The 23039-nt window shown below is 40.8% G+C and overlaps 1 protein-coding gene across 1 annotated transcript in view; it reads left to right on the plus strand.

Moving 5' to 3' along the window:
* The window catches only part of LOC131946511 (ADAMTS-like protein 3), an 80766-nt gene that overhangs the window by 8835 nt on the left and 48892 nt on the right, over positions 1-23039 (plus strand). The window contains exon 2 of the mRNA XM_059307332.1: positions 7488-8039. Within this exon, the coding sequence (XP_059163315.1) occupies positions 8001-8039 (39 nt within the window). The 5' untranslated portion in view covers positions 7488-8000. The remainder of the gene's footprint in view (positions 1-7487; positions 8040-23039) is intronic.

A 23039-nucleotide genomic window follows, 5' to 3' on the forward strand; every position in this document is an offset into this window, starting at 1 on the left:
TGTTTTTTAAATTGGTTTGTTTTGTTGAGTTTTCTCGTTAGTTCAAGGTGGATTGGGTTTTTTAATTGGTTTGTTTTGTTGAGTTTTCTCGTTAGTTCAAGGTGGATTGTGTTTTTTAAATTGGTTTGTTTTGTTGAGTTTTCTCGTTAGTTCAAGGTGGATTGGGTTTTTTAAATTGGTTTGTTTTGTTGAGTTTTCTCGTTAGTTCAAGGTGGATTGGGTTTTTTAAATTGGTTTGTTTTGTTGAGTTTTTTCGTTAGTTCAATGTGGATTGGGTTTTTTAAATTGGTTTATTTTGTTGAGTTTTCTCGTTAGTTGAAGATGGACTGGGGTTTGACCCGTGACCATTGTGCCACTAGAAGAATTTAAAGATACAAAACATATTTGACGCCCTGAAGTTTGGAGACCCGTAGCTACAGTCCTGTTAGCTACACCCTCCACTCTACCTAAATCCTCAACTGCATTGACTAACTTAGTTCGTTTGTTTGTCGTGTTTTTTGTGTCTCTGGGAATTTCTATCATTAATTTTTCTTTTTTTTTTCTTTTCCTAAAAACCGTTTATCTTGTTGCATTGTACAAAAGTCGTGAGTTTGTCACATTCTTTGGAAAGTGTTAGTTTAGAGAGTGTACTGGTATTCATTAGATTTTTAATCCACTAACAATCACGATTTGTATTGTCACATTTTTAAAAGTCTTACATTGTTACTAAAAATAAACTCCAAACGAATCTCATTCGAGTCTAGACCTTAACAACACCGTCCGTTAATTGCTTTAACTAAAGAAAACTCTTCCTGCTCCCCTTCCACCCCTCCCCCATGTAGTACACGGACCTTACCTGTCTTCTCTTACAGCGATACCTGGTTATAAATTTAACCGATTAGCGCCAGCCGCTCCGTGCTATCTCATCACCTGGTTAAACTGTTAACCAAAATGTCACACGACTTGTCTCCCTCTAACCGATTGCTCTGTTTCGCGTTTTAAATTTCACGACGAATTGGATAACAATTTTATCCGGAATTTCGCGGTAAAATTACTAGATAAAGACCGCAGTTGAGAAAAGAACTATGGGACAGTAACGTAACGGGAGATATTGTTACTGTAACATCAAAGACATGACGCGGGAGATTTACTGCTGAGGCAGCAGGAATAAAATCCTGTCTAAATTTCACACCTAGTGGCCTGGCCCTTAAAACTGGAGAGTGCCTATCTAGCCTGAAAGGGAAATAATTTTTATAAGCCATAAGGAAGGGGCGTAACTCTGGCATAAATAACCCAGGGTAAATACGGGTCTGCTATTAAACGCAAATGTAAATATAACAAAAATCAATAAAAGAGACAGGCTTGCATATTTTAACTGTTTTAAAAAATTCTATGCTTGCTGTTTCCTATATGGGTAATAGGGTATTAATGTCTAAAGTCATTTTTTAACCACCACCCCTCGCTCCGGTTTAAGAGTTGTATTATAAAGACGGGGAAAACTGAGATTCGTCTAAAACCCAAACAATGTTAGAGTATAATGTATCAGTCGTCGTGTTGAATAACGTGGACAACAACAACAAAGAGGGGGGGGGTGGAGAGAGAACTAAGTGGTAGGTGTCTTCAGTAGTGGGTCATGTCCTATATTACAGTGGGTCATGTCCATACAGTGGGTCATGTCCTATGTTACAGTGGGTCATGTCCTGTGTTGCAGGGGGTCATGTCCTATGTTACAGTGGGTCATGTCCTACTTTACAGTGGGTCATGTCCTATATTACAGTGGGTCTCATGTCCTGTGTTACAGTGGGTCATGTCCTTTCATGTCCTATTTTACCGTGGGTCATGTCCTATATTTCAGTGGGTCATGTCCTATGTTACAGTGGGTCATGTCCCATGTTACAGTGGGTCATGTCCTGTGTTGCAGGGGGTCATGTCCTATGTTACAGTGGGTCATGTCCTACTTTACAGTGGGTCATGTCCTATATTTCAGTGGGTCATGTCCTATGTTACAGTGGGTCATGTCCTATAACACAGTAGGTCATGTCCTATATTTCAGTGGGTCATGTCCCATAAACCAAACTACCACTATCTAGAATACCACAAACTAGACTACCACAAACTAGACTACCACTAACTAGACTACCACTAACTAGACTACCACTAACTAGACTACCACTAACTACACTAACTCTTACTAAACTATTACTTACTAAACTACAACTAACTAAACTACCACTAACTAGACTACCACTAACTAGACTACCACAAACTAGACTACCACTAACTAGACTACCACTAACTAGACTACCACTAACTAGACTACCACTAACTAGATTACCACAAACTAGACTACCACTAACTAGATTACCACAAACTAGACTACCTCTAACTAAACTACCACTAACTAGACAGCCACCTTACAAAAGTCATCTAGGCCCCACGGTGTCATGTTTTCCTAAGCTTACAAGTAGAATCCATTTCTGTCTGTATGTAACCCAATGTTATGACTAGTGTAACAAGATCCCAGCATACACACGGTGTACATACAGTCTAACATCTGACAGAATTCTCCCTCTATTCCATACACAACAATGGCTAGAAAAAACTTCGCCTAGTCTACATTACACTAGGGTTTGTTTACACAGCCACGATAGCTTACCATCTAAATGTTGGCGAATAAAAACTATAAACACGAGTAGGACACACCATGTATTTGCATCTTTTATACAAGCAATATGAATAAAAAGTATGTAGAGTACGGCTAGGTTTTTTTTTGTCGGTTTGAGTATGCCTAGGGTTTCTTGTCTGCATAAGTGAGTGTGTCTATTTTTCTAGTCGGTATGTTTCCATGAGCCTATCTCTTTCTTGCCTGTGTTAGTTTGCCTAGAGTTTCTTGTCGGCATAAGTCAGTGTGTCTTTTGTCTTATAGGTATATGTCTAGGACATTACCCCCCACATCCACATCCGGAAATTTCTCCCGGATATTCCCCCGTCAATTTCCCCCCCCCCCCTCCTGTCAATTACCCCCTGACTCTAACAATAGTCCAAACCCTAACCCTAACTGGGCGAGGGGTTATTGACAGGGGGGGGGGGGTAATTGACAGGGAGCAATTGCTCCAGGGAGGGGTAAAGTCTGGGTGGGGGAATTGTCCGAAAGGGTTAACTGACGTGGGGGGGGGGGGTAATGTCCTGCTCCCTATCGGAATGTATCATTCTGCCTAGCTTTTCCTGGGTGTAAACACATAAGTGTAACATACAACCCGCATCACCGTCTTATTCATTATAATATTCACTTAAAAAACTCTTCAGTTCCGAAACTTACAATTCTAAACCTTGGACGATAACTCACTAGCATACAGCTGAGGTTTGACTTAACATTACCAACGCAACAATACCTACCCCACAAATTTGCCTGTGTGCAACAATACCTACACTACACGCTTACCAGTGTGCAACAATACCTACCTAAAACGCTTGCCTGTGTACAACAATACCTACCCTACAAGCTTGCCTGTGTACAACAATACCTACCCCACAAATTTGCCTGTGTGCAACAATACCTACACTACAAGCTTACCTGTGTACAACAATACCTACCTAAAACGCTTGCCTGTGTACAACAATACCTACCCTACAAGCTTGCCTGTGTGCAACAATACCTACCTTACAAACGTACCTGTAACATGAGCACATATGGCTACATCAATTAACGTGACGACTACCTCGACCAACTAACTGATGTTACGACGCCGTACGTTTAATCTTCTCTATTTGTTCAACCAATCACCACCGTCCTTACATCTTGGTACCGCTCCATTAGTCCAATTTCAGGTACAGAAAATGTTAGCACCATTTGCTTAATACCGTTGTAAGTTTTAACACCGTCTGCTCTAGGCCTTTATGAGTTTTAACATTGTCTGCTCAAACTGCTCAAGGCCGTTATTAGTTTTAGTAACGTCTGCTTAAGGCCGTTATAGATTTTAGTATCGTCTGCTCAATACCGTTAAGAGTTTTAACATCGTTTGATCAAGACCATTATGAGCTTTACCAGCTTCTTCACTGAAGGCCGTTCTAAGTTTTACCATCGCCTACTTAAGACACCAACACACCAACGTGATAAATCACTTCCACGATAGTTGAGTTTTCTCGGCCGGAATTTTCCGGCATGACGGAGATATTTCCTGTTGCCAGCTAGGAATGAGACAAACTACTTAATTACAGAAACTTTGCCGGTTCTATGTAGCCTGCCGGTCTTCTCCGGCTTTCATTGAAACAAACACACGCATACTTGTTTGCACTGCGGTGCATGGGGGGGGGGGGAGGGGGGGGGGATAAAAACAACGGCATTCTTCGGTGCAGGAGGTGCAATTTGAGAAAGATGTTTCACATTCGGAATTGGCTTGACAATGTAGGAATTTTGTTTATTTACTTTGAAATGGAGCTATCTAGTGCTGTCTTAATGTAAGCAATTTTGTTTTTCTTCTTTATAGATGGGGGGAGGGGGGAAAGGTTAATAAAAAACCCACCTGAATTGAAACTTAAGTAAAGTAAAGATTTGTTTTTGTTTAGATAAAAGTGGTTGAAGGTGTTAAAAAAGAGATTAAAACTTTGTATACAATGAAATTCTCGCCACGGCGAAAATAGCTTTATGAGAATAAAGTTATTGTTATTTTAATTGTCAGTCAAATGATAACACAGCTGGTGAAATGAGTTGTTCTACGCGACTAACAAACTACAAGAAAAAAAACAACAAAAAAAAACAATGTTTATAAGTCGTAAGACGGAAAACATTAAAATGATGTTGTAAACATGTTCGTCATAATCAAACCTTTTTTCCCACGTTTTCTTTAACTTGCTTTCGTCTCTGTTTGTCTTTCCAATCAAATCTTGCGATCGAAATTTCTGGCACTTCCCAGTTAGCTAGCGCGCTGAAATTTTCAGGGAAGCTTTGTTTTGGATGACATTAGAATATGCAATTGTTATTATTACTAAATTGATCCATGGAAACATTTTATTGAGCATTTTAGACCGCTATATAATCTATATATATAATTCTCCTCTGCGAGCCATTAGAAAACAAGCTGCAAGCGCCTCCTTACAGTCCCCTCTCTTTCTCTCTATCACTATCACTACCACCCTACCCCACCCCCACATGGTCTGCTGAGCTGTGGTCACGTTAATGTTTACAAACCGTACAGCCAGGTTTAGTGACGGCTATTAGGGGCAGATAATTTAGTTTGAACCGACTTTAAACTTACAGGAGGTAACTAAGAGGAGGCTGCTTTCACGGGGGGAGGGGGTGTAGGGTCGGGGTTAGGGGAAAGGAGGGGGGGTTAGTGTTTTAAAGCAAAAATTTTCAGTGGCAGCATTGGTACTGTCGAATTCACAAATTATGAATTACTGAAAAGTAGAAAATAAATCAACTAAATAGCGGCGTATGATACGCCGCGGGTCGGCTCGTTGTAGTAAAAACGTGGGGAAAAAGGGACATAACCCAGTAACTGTAATTTGTGTACAAACAACCGTAACAACTGGTGGCCGGTATGGGGGAGACGATATGGTCGAGTGGTTGGGCACACGATTGCTATCCCACTCGACACGGGTTCAAATCTATGTGTTCTAGTCAGTAACGTATTCACACAACGTGTTTTTTACGAGTTGTCTTTTTACGAGTTGTCTTTTTACGAGTTGTCTTCGTTTACCCAAAAAAAAAGTGAAAAGATCAAATCGATAGCAAGATTTTAATGCAAACAAACAGACAAAGACTAAAAAGTAGAAAATAATAATCATTAAAAAAAGTTTTTAAAAACCCACGTTTTCTGATTGAACTAAAAAGTAGAAAATAAATGCTATACATCACAATAATGCAAGCGATCACTCTACTATAAGCGATCAAAAACGTGGGGCGCCGTGATTTTCTTACAGTTTCTAATACTGTTGACTCTCTACAAGCTCCCTAATAAAAGTCAATAGTATTATCTAATCAATAGTAATATAACTTTTACTTCGGCGCCCCACGTTTTTTATCGCTTATAGTAGAGTGATCGCTTGCATTATTGTGATGTATAGCATTTATTTTCTACTTTTTAGTTCAATCAGAAAACGTGGGTTTTTAAAAACTTTTTTAATGATTATTATTTTTAATAAGTTAAGACGGGAACAGCTTCTATTAACATATAGTGGGTGGTCAATTGTTATTTACCTGATGTTTGTTTAAATTTGTTTATTTTATTTTAATTTGCGTCGGGATATATAACTTAGAAAAAAATATTCTTTGTGATTATTTACATTCAAACAGACACTTGACTCGTCTCCCCTTCGTTTAGCTGTGTTATATTGTTGTGTGATGTAGAAACCAACTTCTCTCTGTGTAGCCTTCATCTAGGGCGGCTTGTTTATTTGTTTATAATAATGTTGATGTACCTGTCATTAACTGAACTGTACGCCCTCTATACCGGCATGGTTAGGTAAGTCTACCTTACAGGTACATCAGGTACTGGTTGATAGTCTTTAACCTGCATAGAGAAAAATATTCATCCACTCAGTAGGTAGATCTATATTATGTATTTTTTTTAAATGTCTGTTTAAAGTTATATATATTTATATATATACATATATTCATATGCCGAGGTTACAGAAACAAGTGAACTCTACTTCACTTGCCCCGTAGACCGTCAGGTTTGAAAGGGTACTATACTTTACTATATATACACACACACACACATATATATATATATATATATATATATATATATATATATATATATATATATATATATATATATATATATATATATATATATATATGCTTGTGTACTGGTGTTTGTGTGGTTCATTACATAACCATCGTACACATACGTATGTTGTCTATATATATAGGAAGCTGCTAGACGATTATTATTTTGGTGAGTTCAATTTTTGTGGAGGAAAGCCTAATGTAAACTCTGCAGATGAACTCTACTTCACCTGCCCAGTGGACGGTCAAGTCTGAAAATGTGCTTGACTTTACATCTCCCAATAACCCTGCTCTACCGGAAGTCTACAAACTTGTAAAACAATCCCTGGTTATCACAATATCACCATGCCCCGTCATGCGCAGAAAGTACCGGAAGTAGACTCTGATATCAGGAAATAATTAAATTTCGTCAATTAGCCCGCAACATCTGACGAGTTTAATTAATCACTTGCCCCAATACAACAATATCAAGTTCTACCAAGCACAGGCTATTTCTTACAGTCGCGAGCCACGTATATGTCGATTATACATTAATTTATGTAAATATGACGAATGTGTTTCACGTTTCTTTAATTATACACACCTGTATAACTTGTATGCTCGCTTTATTTTAATTAACTTAAATTAAAAATATAAAATTGAGCAGTATCTCAAAATATTTGTTTCGTTTTCAACATTTTTTTTCGTAATTTTAGTTTTTAATTAGTTTTAAAAACTTTTAATATCTATTGTTAACATAAGCTAACATCATGCATTATAAATTCTTTTTCTTCAGGTCGATGATAAGCCGCTCAAAGGTCTGACCCAGCAACAAGACCCCTACATTAAGACCGCAGATAAAAATGGCCTGTAACTGGGCACTGGGAGACGTCAGCGTCCCTTGGTTGCTGTGGCAACGCGTCTCGACCCAATATGGCTGATCTTCACGACGCGGCCACGGTATCGTATGACGCAACGATCCGGCTGTATTTTAAAATCTTCAAACGTTCGACAGGCCTCGACTAACGATTGAAATTTTAGAACAAGTTTTCCTTGCCTTTTTGTGCGCTCGTTAATTTTTCATGAGAAGTGCCATGAACACATCATGAAACTAGAAACGATTGCTGGAACTCTAGATGATGCTGGTGGATTTTTCTCGCGGGTTGACCTTAAGGTCAAACGGCTGATTTAATCAAGTCTTTCTATTGGATTTTACAATTTTAATTCTGTCGTCTGCTGGTGTCAGGAGAAGATAATACCCGAGGATTTATGTTCAGAAACAAAGAGTTATCTTTTTATAACAGTTGAAATGAGCGCTAGAACATTTGGATTCATCTGTTTGATATTGGTGAGTAGATTTTTATCTGTAGGTTTTTGTTGCCAAACTTAAATGTGTATTTACTTATCAACTTTTCTTCCTAAATGGTAACCTACTTTTCTGTCTGTTCCCTCATGGGTTTAACAATTTAGTATATTCACAAACGGGGTGTTACAAAATTCTCAAAATTCTCATACAGATTACGATAATTCTTCAAAGTCCTAAAATGGATGTTGTAGTTATCTGAATTCCCAAACTGGTTAAAATAATTATGTACATTCCAAACGGGGTTATCTGTTCTTAAACAAGTTTTATCACCCCGTTTATATCTACAACATATTCTTTTGAGACAACCAACTTATACAAACACAATGACGTGAATATACAACAACAAAAAAAAAAAAGAGATGTAAGGGTTAAGGTATTTTAAGAATCTGTTTTCAGATTTTCTATAACCGAAAACAGCCTCTATGTCTGAGGACTCGACAGAAGTTCTAAAGGGTAATCCGGTCTGGCTGGTTCTAGCGTGAATCTATCCCATATTTCGGTCTGTCTGGCGACCTAATCAGATGAGTACTCAAGGATCTCGGGTCAAGGGACGAGAAAGAGATAAATGAATAAAAAAACTGATCTCAGTAGGGGGGGGGGGATTTTTTCCCCTGCAAGATGGACTTGGACTCAACAGATCCATTGTCAGGTCACAGTGACCCAGGTTATATGTGGGCGGTAGTGATCAATTTTTTTTTTCAACTGCGCTTAAGACTTGACGATAAAGTTAAAGTAGAATTCACCTGTTTCCTTGACCAAGGCGTATGAAGATATTGCTATAATCATTACGCCCAGTCGTCTTTTTTTTCTCCCGACTTGAGTCAGGTACCCGATAGAGCTGAGTGGACTACGGGACATAAACTCGACCTATTTTAGTGGCGTGTTCTAAACGAACCCAAGCGATGACCCATGTCATTGATGTTGGGTCGATTATCTGATCATATCATTCCTTAAGTTAGGCTGACCAAGCGATGACCCATGTCATTGATGTTGGGTCGATTATCTGATCATATCATTCCTTAAGTTAGGCTGACCAAGCGATGACCCATGTCATTGATGTTGGGTCGATTATCTGATCATATCATTCCTTAAGTTAGGCTGACCAAGCGATGACCCATGTCACTGATATATATATATATATATATATATATATATATATATATATATATATATATATATATATATATATATATATATATATATATATATATATATATATATATATATATATATATATATATATATATATATATATATATATATATATGTAGGGTCAATTATCTGATCAAATCGTTCCTTAGGCTAACGCAGGCTAGTGGCTTGTATGAAAGTGCCAGTGGTCAGTGAAGCGAAACCAGTATCAACCCATTTCTTTTTTTTCCATAAACGAAACTGGGGTTGAAGATAGGAAAAACACTTAAACATATCAAGAAACACAAACCAGTTTCGCTGCTACCTTGTGGGTTATCTAATCTAATTTTAATTTTAATGTGTGGAGTATCAAATTTTGTTGGGCGTCATTCACCTTGTACAGAGAGCTTGGCAAGCTAGCGAATGCCAAGATACAGGTACACTGATAGATCTGCTGTAGCTATATGGTGTAAGAGAAGTAATGTACAGATATGAAATTAAGCCAAAGTCCTACTTGGTGTCTATTTACCGTCCACTTGGCCGTCTAGTAGTGCCCGTCATCTGGCCGTCTAGTAGTGCCCGTCAGCTGGCCGTCTAGTAGTGCCCGTATTTGACCGTCTAGTAGTGCCCGTATCTGACCGTGTAAGAGTGCCCGTATCTGACCGTCTAGTTGTGCCCGTATCTGCCCGTCTAGTTGTTCCTGTCATCTGGCCGTCTAGTTGTGCCTGTCATCTGGCCGTCTAGTTGTGCCTGTCATCTGGCCGTCTAGTTGTGCCTGTCATCTGGCCGTCTACTGACGACCTATCGGTCTTCTATTGTTTGCCCACTGAGATCAGCCCCGTGCTATAATATATTCCAGTCAACAAAATATCCTGCTAATCTCGAGTACATGGTTAGAACTTGTGTGATGACCACTAGACGGCTCAAATGGCTGACCACTAGACGACTAACGTGACCATCTGGTCAATAGACGGCTAACGTGATCATCTAGCCATCAGACGGCTAACGTGACCATCTGGTCAATAGACGGCTAACGTGGCCATATGGTCAATAGACGGCTAACGTGACCATCTGATCAATAGACGGCTAACGTGGCGATCTGGTCAATAGACGGCTAACGTGACCATCTGGTCAATAGACGGCTAACGTGACCATCTGGTCAATAGACGGCTAACGTGACCATCTGGTCAATAGACGGCTAACGTGATCATCTGGTCAATAGACGGCTAACGTGATCATCTGGTCAATAGACGGCTAACGTGGCCATCTGGTCAATAGACGGCTAACGCTACCATCTGGTCAATAGACGGCTAACGTGATCATCTGGTCAATAGACGGCTAACGTGATCATCTGGTCAATAGACGGCTAACGTGGCCATCTGGTCAATAGACGGCTAACGTGACCATCTGGTCAATAGACGGCTTACGTGACCATCTGGTCAATAGACGGCTAACGTGGCCATCTGGCCGTCAGACGGCTAACGTGGCCATCTAGTCAATAGATGGCTTACGTGGCCATCTGGTCAATAGACGGCTAACGTGGCCATCCGGTCAATAGACGGCTAACGTGTCCATCTGGTCTATAGACGGCTAACGTGGCCATCTGGTCAATAGACGGCTAACGTGGCCATCTGGTCAATAGACGGCTAACGTGGCCATCTGGTCAATAGACGGCTAACGTGGCCATCTGGTCAATAGACGGCTAACGTGGCCATCTGGCCAATAGCCGGCTAACGTGGCCATACGACCACAACTAAGATGGCTATCTGACCCCCATGACCGCTAGATGGTTAACCTGACCCCTGTACATCAACCTGCTAACCACTTCAACCCAGGGTGCAGGTAAAACTATGACACAACACAACCAGGTAAAAACACTGACATACCACCTGCTCACCGGACCGTGAGATTCCACCGCGTCAGTCCTGAATACAGAAAGATACCGCCGCGACACGCTTCAACGAAAAATGTTTTTCTTTCTCGATTTAAAAAAATTTAAATTCCAACCTCGCATACGATTTTTTTTCTCTTTTATGGTCGGCGTACAACCCCATTGACTGCGGCCGCCCAGGTATGTGTCGTAGGTTCTTCAACGTTAGTTGACAGACCGCAAGTCTCCCCCCCCCCCGCACCGCACGTCTGCTGGGGGGGGGGGGGGCGGGAGATTTTTGGCATCCTGACAATTGGTGTATTGAAGTGTATTTCTGGCGTAATGGTGACATAAAGCCGGAGTTGACGTGGATTGGCGATGTATCGATTTTAGATTAGATCAGTGATTGAAAACACGAGGGATTAACGGAGGGATCTGGGGCACCTGTTGAGGGCGTGTGAGGGGTGGGGGGGGGGGTCTAGGCCATCTGTTGAGGGCTAAAATTAGTCGGTGTGTGAGTGTGAATGAGGGATTAACGGAGTGAGAGTGTGTGTGTGGGGGGGGGGGAGGCTAAGACACATGTTGATGTCTGAAAATAGTCGGTGTGGGAGTGTGTATGGGTGATTAGCAAAGAGTGTGTGTGGTGGGGGGGGGGGTGTTTCTGAGGCACCTGTTCATGGTTAAATTCAACAGTTGTGTGAGTGTGTATGAGGGATTAACGGAATGTGGGGGATGGGTGTGTCTGCTAAATTCAGTCTTTGTGCGAGTGTGAATAGGCAGTTGGGACACCTGTTCATAGCTAAATTCAATCGTTGTGCGAGTGTGAATAGGCAGTGAGATTAGCACGATATCAACTGTATGCGTGTATGCAGGTGCTTACAATTAACGATATGCGGTATGTGTGTGTTATGTGCTATTACGTGTCTGTGTGTAGGTCTCAGTTTGTTGTAGAAAATATATCTCAGAGCGTCTTCCAATAAATCCTTGTGACAAATCTTTAAAAAATTATATAACATATGTTCTAAAACAATACGGTGCACTACCCAGTTATACACTCTTACTCTCTCTTTCTCTCTCTCTCTCTCTCGCTATATATATATATATATATATATATATATATATATATATATATGATATATAAGATATAGAAGATATAGAAGATATAGAAGATATAGAAGATATATAAGAAAGATATATAAGATATATAAGATATATAAGATATATAAGATATATAAGATAAATAGCGCCCGGGGCACACCTCCTACAATGAATAATGCCTTTATGATAAGGTCACGTTTTCATTTAGCATTCCAAAAAAAAAAGGTAACAATGAAAATCATCTGGAAGAAAATGTCAAGCTAATCAAATTTCATGCAACGAAATCTCCAGACAATTATTCCTGTCGTCTGCTACTCTCTTCAGTAAACACAGGTGTTGAAAAATGCCCAAAACACCTGACCAAAACCACCACTACACCACCGCAGCAGTTGTGAGCTGCATTCAACGGACCGGATATAACGCAAGCGAACTTCCCAGACCCACAACAACGCGGCGTGGAGGATTGTTTGTGACGTAGATTAAAATCTGGCCGGAACGCCGTACAACTTGCCGGCTTGCCCTTAGGGTTCTTTAAATCAGTTTTTTTATCTAGTTTGTCCTGGCAAGCCAAGCATGTGTTTTAATCTTCTCTGTCAACACCCCCCCCCCCCCCTCACCCCGCGGAGTTTACACTCACATAAATCATATTAATTAATTTAAAAAGGTTAGTCGTTAAAATAGAACTTGAAGCTTTAATATCAACAAAAATATACGTACTAAATAAACATGAAGGTACTGTTATAAATCAATGTTAATATATTTTTACTGTGACGAAAATGCCGTACACTAGATATTTACTGAGATATCCACTCTTAAGGCTGGGTATGTGCATATAGTTTTAGCAGACGATAAAGTCTGGCAACGGATTCAGCAGACGACAGCGTCTGAGCAGACGACCTCAACTGTTTGTTACCGGAAGCTCGAGCTTGGCACCAATCGGCGATCACGTGTTTCCGGTTAGTGGAAGTTAGGACCGGAACCGTTAGCCGGTGGCTTAGATTAGTAGCAACAGTTTTTTCTCAGTCTGTTAACCCTTGACCCTACACTCAGTCTGTTAACCCCTGACCCTAAATGATAACCTTTGACCCTACACTTAGTCTGTTAACCCCTGACCCTAAATGATAACCCTTAACCCTACTCTCTGTCTGTCAACCCCTGACCTTACATTCAGTCTATAACCCCTAATACAAGGCTGTTAACCTCTGACCCTAGTGTGATATTCCCTGACCCTACTCTCTGTCTCTTAACCCCCGACCCTAGAGTTTTAACCTCTGACCCTACACTTGGCAGACCCATCTAAAAGTAAAACAAATGGAAAAAACAAGACAAAAACAATTTGTATTTCCTGCTGTAAGGGAGAAACCCTTTGTACTCATTTGTGATTTACTGCGTACTGTTTGTAATTAAGTCAAAACAAACACAGAGGTATGCAAATATGCGCAGCACGTGACTCTCAACTTCAATTTCATTGGTCTTTTTGTTACAAGCACCAGCAGACGTCTAGAAGAAACAGCTTAGCTTTTGTTTACAGGGCGAGCATTCCGTAGGTAGTTCACGTACACAACAGCTCAAGTAGGCAGAAGGGGGGGGGGGGAGCGTAGCTGCAGTGTTTGGATAATAAGTAGGTGAGTAAAAGAGCAGAGGCGTAGCGAACCCTCCTTGCACCCGGGGACAAACTTTCAATTTTGCGCCCCCCCCCCCTTCATTTTTTATATTTTCAATTCAAAGCTGCAGCTAAAATGAGCTTTTAATATTTTTTTTCCAACTTATTTTGGTGCCCCTAGGGTCGGCGCCCGAGGACATATGTACCCCCCATCGCTACGCCTCTGTAAAAGAGCCCCCCCCCCCCTAAAATTTCAGACAAGGGCACAGAAACCAATAATGCCAAATTAAAATGGCCGATTCTAGCCGGAATAAGATACGCATGCGATACGCATGCGCAATGGAGAGAAACTACGACTAGCCTTAGCGGCGATGTTTTCGATGGTACTGCACATGCGTGTGTTTACAACCGCAGAACCCTAACACAACCCTAATCCTATCCTTAACCCTATCCTTAATCCTATCCCTAACCCTAACCCTAACCCTAACCCTAGCCCTAATCCTATCCCTAACCCTAGCCCTAATCCTATCCCTAACCCTAGCCCTAATCCTACCCCTAACCCTCATTATAGCCCTAACCCTAGTGGAGACGTTGGGGAGAAAAATCTTCTTCCGAGTAGACACTTCGAATTAAAATATACTAAGAAGTATTTTAAAAACCCGAGGGATAAAAAAATAAGGGCATTTATAAATTATATTGGAAGATTGTACTTCTAATCGAGTTTTCTAATTCAACTAAACAGTCTAAAATAAAAGTTTTTAGATGTAGTCTAAACGTTTGTTCCAAAATGTTGGTGCCCGTCTTTTATATTGTAGCTCTATCACGTTTCTTCTAATGCGTCTATTGTCTTTGTTTACTGACGCGAGGACCACTGACTCTTTATTCAGGCCAGGTACTTGAGGGTTGACTGTACAACCACAAAGATGTGACGCTGACTCTATCAGTCACACGACGCAAGGAAATACCAAGCCGAATTGTGGACATGAAAATCTTCTTAATTTCCAAATTACTGTGTGTGTGTATGTTTGGAGAAAGTGAAAGAGAGATCATATACTATATACGTAGATATCTAGATATATATATATATATATAAATAAATATATATATATATATATATATATATATATATATATATATATATATATATATATATATATATATATATATATATATTTTAGAGAGAGAGAGAGAGAGAGAGAGAGAGAGAGAGAGATAATGTTTGTTGTGTATGTGTGAACGTTTATATGCACATTAATATTCTTATTTATATACACACATATTTATTATGTATGCGTGTATGTCTTTGCTAGGGAGTATGTATATCTGTAACTTTACCCATCAAACGCTGGCCAAGTTCAGGTGGCCCGTTGGCCATTAGCGCACCATTGAAATGTCAGTGACACGCCATAACGAATGTCTGAACGTACCTCCCCCCCTCCCCGTGTCACCGACACGCCACCAATGAATGTGTCTACCGTCACGGTTCAGTGGACTTCTATGTTGGAACTGCTGTCGTAGACTTACGCAGTCGTTTGGCTGTTTTAATGACCCGCGTTAATGATCAAATGACCCGTGTTGATGATCAAATGACCCGTGTTGATGATCAAATGACCCGTGTTAACAAAATAACCCTTGCTGGTAGAGAACAAACATGTAGTGTTGAAGCAAACTATTAGACCGCCTAATACAGAATCTACAATCGTCTTGGCTACTTTTCTTTAAGACCGTCAAAGGGCTCGTTAACTATTCTCTAAATCAGGGATTCCCAACCTTTTTTTACTCTAGACTCTAGAGCACATTCTAAAATATCGGTAGGGTGGCGGGCACCACCTATTTTAAATCGACAAACTCCTTCCAGAGGCGTAGCGACCCTTCCCGTCACCCGGGGACAAAACTTTCGATTTGCACCCCCCCTCAAACTTTCGATTTGCACCCCCCTCCCCCCCTCAAACTTTCGATTTGCACCCCCCTCCCCCCCCCTCAAACTTTCGATTTGCACCCCCTCCCCCCCCTCAAACTTTCGATTTGCACCCCCCTCCCCCCCCCCCCCCTCAAACTTTCGATTTCCATCCCCTTCAACCTTTCAATAATGTTTATGAAAACAAGTTAATAAAAAGTCTAGTGACAATTTAAGCGCAATTTCCTTATGTTATCCATAACAATTTTTATTTTTTTGTGACCGAACGAAAGGATATTTTTTTGCGCTAAAAAAAAAAGACAACTATATTAACCTATATCAACGGAAATAGTTTTATTTTAACGAGTAGGCCTACACGATGCTCAGTTTAAAAAAGTAGTAAATATCATTCTAGGCCTACAAGATGCTCAGTTTAAATAATTAAAACATTTTTTTTGTGACCGAACGAAAGGATATTTTTGAAAACTTTCTTCGGCAATATTGTTCTAAATTATGGCAGGAATCGATTGGTAAATGTTTCAAGTCGCTAAGTGGTCTGGTTGCCGAGATATGGGCCAAAAACTGCATTTTTTTCCGAGGTTTTTTGGCTTTTCCGGGAAATCCAGGAAGGAATTCCGGGAATTTTTTTGGCCCACAATCATCCTCGGAACTTGCTTAACATATTTGCTTTTGGAACTAGTCCTCGATATTGCTTCGTTGAGGTGGAGATACGACTTAAAGCTGCGGGACACACATCCATCCATCCTTGACGAGTTAATAAACGCAATTCTCCAGAATGGAAATTGCGCTAATGACGAGTTAATAATCGTAATTCCTGTAAGGAAATTGCGCTAAAAATTCTGTCTCTGTCGAATAGTGAGAGGCGGGCACATACGAATCGTTCGGCGTGCGCCATGGCGCCCGCGGGCACAGGGTTGGGAACCCCTGCTCTAAATAATGCAAACATCATATCATACTTTTAATTGCGTGCGTTTTAAGTAGCAGATTTTCATAAAATATTCGATAACAAAATTAAATTTAAAACAAAAACCGGACACTACTAGACGGCCAGATGACAGACATTACTAGACGGCCATATGACTGGCATTACTAGACGGCCAGACACGGGCATTTCTATCATTCAACCTCTAGGCCTATCTACTTTCCTTAAATCCACATTTTTTTTTCTTACCACAACATTTTGTATAAAGTTATTTCTCGCACATTCTCAACACATTTCTTTATTTATTTTAGCTCAAGTACACGTCAAACCCCCCCCCCCTCTTTCCCACCCACTCCAAGCATGACATTTAGCCAGCTGAGCTCATCTTTATATCCACACAAACATCCATTCATCCCAGGTTATCCATAACCCACTTAAGTTCCTCAGCCCTCTTTTAATTCCTGAGCCTATCGCTGTAAAAATCAACCTCTTCAACTACAATCTTCTAACCACTTCACAAGAGAAAGAAACAGAAACGTACTAAACAATTCATCTGAACGTAGTTCACACTTGACAAGGGGAGAGAATGCTTCAGCTCTTGTAGATGGGGCTACGAGCAATAGACTTTATAGTCCCGTCTTAGTATCATGACAATGCTATGCTTTAACTTAACCATAAAACCTGTCCACATTGAAGTCAAACTTTATATAAAGCTTTTCTAATGTGAAGTCATACTTTACATAAAATTAGTCGAATTTGAAGTCATACTTTACATAAGGCCTGTCCACACTGAAGTCATAGTTTACATAAGGCCTGTCCCACACTGAAGTCATAGTTTACATAAGGCCTGTCCACACTGAAGTCATAGTTTACATAAGGCCTGTCCACACTGAAGTCATACTTTACATAAGGCCTGTCCACACTGAAGTCATACTTTACATAAGGCCTGTCCACACTGAAGTCATACTTTACATAAAGCCTGTCCACACTGAAGTCATACTTTACATAAAGCCTGTCCACACTGAAGTCATACTTTACATAAGGCCTGTCCACACTGAAGTCATACTTTACATAAGGCCTGTCCACACTGAAGTCATACTTTACATAAAGCCTGTCCACACTGAAGTCATACTTTACATAAAGCCTGTCCACACTGAAGTCATACTTTACATAAGGCCTGTCCACACTGAAGTCATACTTTACATAAGGCCTGTCCACACTGAAGTCATACTTTACATAAGGCCTGTCCACACTGAAGTCATACTTTACATAAGGCCTGTCCACACTGAAGTCATACTTTACATAAGGCCTGTCCACACTGAAGTCATACTTTACATAAAGCCTGTCCACACTGAAGTCATACTTTACATAAGGCCTGTCCACACTGAAGTCATACTTTACATAAGGCCTGTCCACACTGAAGTCATACTTTACATAAGGCCTGTCCACACTGAAGTCATACTTTACATAAGGCCTGTCCACACTGAAGTCATACTTTACATAAGGCCTGTCCACACTGAAGTCATACTTTACATAAAGCCTGTCCACACTGAAGTCATACTTTACATAAAGCCTGTCCACACTGAAGTCATACTTTACATAAAGCCTGTTCACACTGAAGTCATACTTTACATAAAGCCTGTCCACACTGAAGTCATACTTTACATAAGGCCTGTCCACACTGAAGTCATACTTTACATAAGGCCTGTCCACACTGAAGTCATACTTTACATAAGGCCTGTCCACACTGAAGTCATACTTTACATAAAACCTGTCCAGAATGAAGTCATAGTTTAAATTGTTGTATGAAGCCGAGGTGCATCAGATAAAAGCAGGTACAATTTACCTGTACTTGATATCTTTTGTTACAAGATACACCAACGCATGGTGTGGAAGGGGGGAGGGGGGGGGATCTGTATATTTTCTCGCTGACTCTAGAATATGTTAAGTTATATATATATTTTTTTTTCTACAAGATAAATTTATTTATTTTTACATTAATTTAAAGTTACATCAAATATGGATTGCAGTTATTTACATAGACAGCCAATGTTAAGTTTAATTCAATAAACTTTACTTCCATTAGCTGAATTTCACAACAATAAACCAATGCAATGAGTGAAATCTAATGTTGAAAGATAGAATTTTAAAATTCACGTATGCATGGAATAAAATATTTATGCCACAATATACAATTGGAAAGTTTGTCAAATGTGATATTTTAAAATTTTAAAGCTCTGGAAATTTTCATTATAAATATTATTAGCATCTTTAGACAGTTAAATTTAGTACAGATTTATAAAATTGTATTTTTTTTTATATCTTAATTAATTACATACAATTGTTTTAATAATGTGGCAAAATGTGAAGATGCCATCAGTTGTTTTGTTGTTTTTTTTTTTGTGTGTTACAAAGCCTTAATTTTTATAATGGACAGGTAATTTTAAAATCTGGAGGTTTCTATTCTGTATTAAAAATCAGTCTTCTTTCTGTTTGCCAGGTAAGTTTTTACATTATCATTACTTTCAATTTTCTTAACTAACCCATCCACTCAGTGGCGTAGGCAGGGGGGGTTAGGGGGGGTCATAACCCCCCCCCCCCATAGACCCCTCGGTATAGATATATAAAGTATGAGGGGGGCGTAAATCGAAAGTTTGAGGGGGGGGTGCAAATCGAAAGTTTGAGGGGGGGGGGGGGTGCAAATCGAAAGTTTGAGGGGGGGGGGTGCAAATCGAAAGTTTGAGGGGGGGTGCAAATCGAAAGTTTGAGGGGGGGTGCAAATCGAAAGTTTGAGGGGGGGGTGCAAATTGAAAGTTTGAAGTTTGAGGGGGGGGGGGGGTGCAAATCGAAAGTTTGTCCCCGGGTAAAAATTGGAACCCCCCCCCCCCCCCTTGAGACGATCCTGGCTACGCCACTGCATCCACTAATGGATGTTTGGAAGTGCTGAGGACTCCTCTGTCTATCGTCACAGAGATTATATCATAGATGAAGAAGTCTGCAAGTGTTAACGTTGTACCAACAAAATATCCTTTTAGTCGTTATAATTATTATAAAATTTTGTATAACGTCCTTTTATGAAGTATAAAGATAATAGTGAATTATATTTGCCAACGCAATCATTTTGGTATTTATTCAGGGGAAGTAAAAAAAAATTCTTGTTGAGGGGAGATAATCAAGTGCGATAAGATCTAGAGGTGAAATCAAATATTTGTTTTATCTCAGTATCTCGGCGCTGCGTGTTAATCTTTGATTGACTCGGTCATGTGACCCACTGTGACTTTCTTTTTTTTTTTCTACGGGTGACGGGTAGCTGTTCCTGGTATAGATGGAGGGTGTGTAAATTTATGAGGTGTTGGTGTAACCGTGATATTGTGTTACCCGGTCAATGTGTCACGCGGCAATGTGTCACGTGGTTACCTGGGCCGGTGCTGATCGCGATATCTTCCTGGTGAGCGGTTACATGACCGTTAACAAAGTTGAACAAGTAGGTCAGAAGATGACGTCATTGTTGACAGAAGGTAAAAGGGTGACATCATTGTTGACTTAGTAGGTTAGATGATCATAAGACTGGACCTAGTGAAGAGCACTGCCCATACTATAACTAGGACTAGCTAGACAGATAGTCCCAGCTCTAGCTAGACAGTCCCAGCACTAGCTAGACAGATATTCCCAGCTCTAGCTAGACAGATAGCCCCCAGCTCTAGCTAGACAGACAGTCCCAGCTCTAGCTAGACAGATAGTCCCAGCTCTAGCTAGACAGATAGCCCCCAGCTCTAGCTAGACAGACAGTCCCCAGCTCTAGCTAGACAGATAGTCCCAGCTCTAGCTAGACAGTCCCAGAACTAGCTAGACAGATAGTCCCAGCTCTAGCTAGACAGTCCCAGAACTAGCTAGACAGATAGTCCCAGCTCTAGCTAGACAGATAGTCCCAGCTCTAGCTAGACAGATAGTCCCAGCTCTAGCTAGACAGATAGTCCCAGCTCTAGCTAGACAGATAGTCCCAGCTCTAGCTAGACAGATAGTCCCAGCTCTAGCTAGACAGATATTCCCAGCTCTAGCTAGACAGATAGCCCCAGCTCTAGCTAGACAGACAGTCCCAGCTCTAGCTAGACAGATAGTCCCAGCTCTAGCTAGACAGTCCCAGAACTAGCTAGACAGATAGTCCCAGCTCTAGCTAGACAGTCCCAGAACTAGCTAGACAGATAGTCCCAGCTCTAGCTAGACAGATAGTCCCAGCTCTAGCTAGACAGATAGTCCCAGCTCTAGCTAGACAGATAGTCCCAGCTCTAGCTAGACAGATAGTCCCAGCTCTAGCTAGACAGATAGTCCCAGCTCTAGCTAGACAGATAGTCCCAGCTCTAGCTAGACAGATAGTCCCAGCACTAGCTAGACAGATAGTCCCAGCTCTAGCTAGACAGTCCCAGAACTAGCTAGACAGATAGTCCCAGCTCTAGCTAGACAGATAGTCCCAGCTCTAGCTAGACAGATAGTCCCAGCACTAGCTAGACAGATAGTCCCAGCTCTAGCTAGACAGATAGTCCCAGCTCTAGCTAGATTAAAACAGAACTTCCAGCCAGTACTAGCTCAGACGTCCGCCCCCCCCCCTACCCCCCCCCCCCCACTTAACTTTAAGTGGATCCACCGGGCACTGTCCGAGTGGTCAGTGTCATGGTGACCAGATGGTTCCAGCACAGGATGTGTGAGTATAGGCTTACACATGTTTCCCATCCAACAAGTTCTAGAATCACCTAGTGCGTGTTGAGCTGTGTGTGAAGCAACAGGCTAGCATAGAACAGTTTGATGAACTCGTTGTTTACACATTATCAGAACATTGACCGATTATTGACCATAACAAAACTGACTCTCTATTGGCCAAACATTAGCTAGAAATATCGACTAGATATCGATCTAAAATTGACCAACCACTGACCGAAAATCGACTAAACATTGTCTATTTTATACAAAACATGGAGCAAACATGTACCAAATACTGACCAAACATTTACACAGAATTCGTATAGTACTGACCAAATACTGACCAAACATTTACAAAGAATTCGTATAGTAACATTAGCCAAACATTGAGCAAGCATTGATCAAAATTTAGACCGAACATTGACTATATCTAGACCAAGCATTGAGCAGCATTGACCAAAATTTAGACCGAACATTGACTATATCTAGACCAAACATTGAGCAAGCATTGACCAACATTTAGACCGAACATTGACTACATCTAGACCAAACATTGAGCAAGCATTGACCAAAATTTAGACCGAACATTGACTATATCTAGACCAAACATCGACCAGACATCGACGAAACATGACCTCTGACGTAATGAAACCAGACAACCATGCAGATCAATACGCAGACACTAACCCTGTGGGGAGCAGTACATCAGACACTACCCCCCACCCGTGGTACCCAATCCTGTTTTATATCCCATCCCCCATCAACTTTAGCCAAGCGCACTACTCCAGCCTATAGGGACTTACCAGTGCTCTCCCCTATCCTCTCAAAACCTTGTCTTGGTCCATGGTTAAAGTAGCTGCCGACGTCATACTGTCTCTTCCACACGACAGGGCACAGGCTGGTCAATAGTTACATTAATTTAAGCCATGCCCTCTCTATAGAATCTGATGTTTTTATACTGATCTCGATGACTGTCTCAAAAATAAATTCAAAAGAGCGCTACAGAGTGATATTTTTTATACCGTGAGCGTTACTAATAAATCAAAGGAAACGTAATAACTCGTAACAGCTAAAAATAGCTACACTATCTAAGACTAACTGGTCACACAATCCCCCATCAACAAACTATACAATCTCCCCAACTAACTGACCTCACAATCCCCCACTAACTGGTCACACAATCCCCCACCAACTAAATATACAATCTCCCCATCAACTGGCCGCACAATCCACTACTAACTGGGCACAATCCACCACTAACTGACCTCACACCCCTCCCCCACTAATAAACCGGTTACACAACCCCACATCTAGCCACACAAACCCCTGACTTGCCACACAACCCCCCCCCCCCCCCCCCCCCAACTCGTATTTCACCTCGCCAATTCTAGAACGCAAGATTCCTTTTTCACGAAACCCGGCTCAACTCTCCAGCCTCCGAGAGAATTAAACCAAGAAAAAATTCTTTAGAAAGGCAATCTTTATTTAAAACACGAATCCCCGTCGTCCTAGAGGCAGAGAATAAAGTAATTGTCTAGTTGGGTCACGTTTTTATTGAAGGTTAAAAGGCGATGTGCTCAGTATTGGCAGGTCCTGAGATCAATGGGAAAATAAGAGAAAATCGATCGGGATGATGAATCGTATCTTATGTCAATCTTCAGTGGGGGGGGGGGGGTGGTTGAATAGACGGGGGGGGGGGGGGAGAAATGATGAAAGATGAGATGAAAATGATGATGAGGGAGGGG

This window comes from Physella acuta, unplaced genomic scaffold, assembly GCF_028476545.2.
Source record: "Physella acuta isolate Inbredline_101_S28 unplaced genomic scaffold, ASM2847654v3 ptg000562l, whole genome shotgun sequence".
Classification (NCBI taxonomy): Eukaryota; Metazoa; Mollusca; class Gastropoda; family Physidae; genus Physella; species Physella acuta.